Source organism: Austrofundulus limnaeus, unplaced genomic scaffold (assembly GCF_001266775.1).
Source record: "Austrofundulus limnaeus strain Quisiro unplaced genomic scaffold, Austrofundulus_limnaeus-1.0 Scaffold169, whole genome shotgun sequence".
Classification (NCBI taxonomy): Eukaryota; Metazoa; Chordata; class Actinopteri; order Cyprinodontiformes; family Rivulidae; genus Austrofundulus; species Austrofundulus limnaeus.
Genome location: NW_013952571.1, coordinates 548,208 through 549,912, shown reverse-complemented (window position 1 = coordinate 549,912; position 1,705 = coordinate 548,208). Strand labels below are relative to the sequence as shown.

At 43.6% G+C, this 1,705-nt stretch overlaps 1 protein-coding gene across 1 annotated transcript in view; it reads left to right on the top strand.

The window, feature by feature from the left end:
- Positions 1-508: 508 nt before the first annotated feature.
- Positions 509-1,705, top strand: part of pde5ab (phosphodiesterase 5A, cGMP-specific, b) — a gene marked incomplete at its 5' end in the record, with an annotated part of 76,335 nt that continues 75,138 nt past the window's right edge. Inside the window, 1 exon segment of the mRNA XM_014017476.1 lies at positions 509-1,022. Coding sequence (XP_013872930.1) covers positions 509-1,022 — 514 coding nt within the window.

The window sequence follows — 1,705 nt, the reverse complement described above, 5'->3', positions numbered from 1 at the left end:
CCTCCTTCCCTCTGGAAGATGACTTAGCAACAAAGTAAAAACAGTCAGAATGTGGATGGTCTTTTCAGGGTTTGGTGAAATTGTATTTTATAAAACTGGACCTGACACTTTGGACTCATGTTTAGTGCAGACACATTAGTWGTGGAGGGAGCGCCATAATGGTGTGGCATGACCCTTCTGTGTGTAGCTGCATCTTCATGTGGTCAGAGAAACATACATGAAACAAGTGTTTCAGGAAACAGAGAAWGTGGGAACAATCAGTTTGTTGTGCATRAGGAATGKATCTTCATCATTGTTGCCTTCACTCTGAAGGTTCTCCAGATTTGCTGAGATTCAGTATGTTGTACCAAGGTTGGGTTCGGGTTAGGTTGAGCCCACACAACTTCCAAAGGAAACTCATTGTAACTGCTTCTATCCTCATTTCCTCATTCTCATTTTTGAGTCCTTGAGACAACTTTGAGTTCTTATGTCAAAGACATTGATTTATTTTTGTTCTGTGTTTTAACAGGGAGATGGTGAATGCCTGGTTTGCTGAGCGCATTCATACCATCCAGCCTTCTGTTCTCAAAGAAAATTCTTCACAGCAGCAGCTCTCTACAGATCTTGGCCCCTCACCTGCCTCCACCATCCTCCCGCCTGCCCTCAGCCTCCTGGAGAACCGCTCACCCTCACCTGCCACAGTCTCCAGCCCAGCTCCTGGCACCCCAACTCGCAAAATCTCAGCTTCAGAGTTTGACCGTCCTCTGAGACCCATCGTGGTCAAAGACTCAGAAGGTTCCCTGACTTTTCTAAGTGACACGGAGCGTGAAACAGTCCATCTTCAAGGCTCAGTCATGGGTGAGTGTGGTATAAGTGATGGTGGAGGTAATGAAAGTGGATGTGGCAGCGGGGGGGACTGCTGCACCAGGCTGCTGGAGCTGGTAAAGGAAGTGTCGAGTCATCTGGATGTGACTGCTCTCTGCCATAAGATCTTCCTTCACATCAATGAGCTCATCGCTGCAGATCGCTACTCCCTTTTTCTGGTAGGAACAAACTAGGATTCAGTTCTTTATTACTGGTTTAACTGGAGCTTTGGTTTCAGGAAACATAAGCTCAAACAAAATTATTCTTTTCATTTTGCACCATGATATCCACATCACCAATGTTCTTCTCTATAACCCAACACCAATGTTCTTCTCTATAACCCAACACCAGTGTTCTTCTCTATAACCCAACACCAATGTTCTTCTATATAACCCAACACCAATGTTCTTCTCTATAACCCAACACCAATGTTCTTCTCTGTAACCCAACACCAATGTTCTTCTCTATAACCCAACACCAATGTTCTTCTCTATAACCCAACACCATTGTTCTTCTCTACAACCCAACACCAATGTTCTTCTCTGTAACCCAACACCAATGTTCTTCTATATAACCCAACACCAATGTTCTTCTCTATAACCCAACACCAATGTTCTTCTCTGTAACCCAACACCAATGTTCTTCTCTATAACCCAACACCAATGTTCTTCTCTATAACCCAACACCATTGTTCTTGTCTACAACCCAACACCAATGTTCTCTAAAAGCCAACATCAGTGTTCTTCTCTGAAGTCCAACACCAGTGTTCTTCTCTAAAGTCCAACATCAGTGTTCTTCTCTAAAACCAAACATCAATGTTCTTCTCTAAAGTCCAACATCAGTGTTCTTCTCTAAAGTCCAA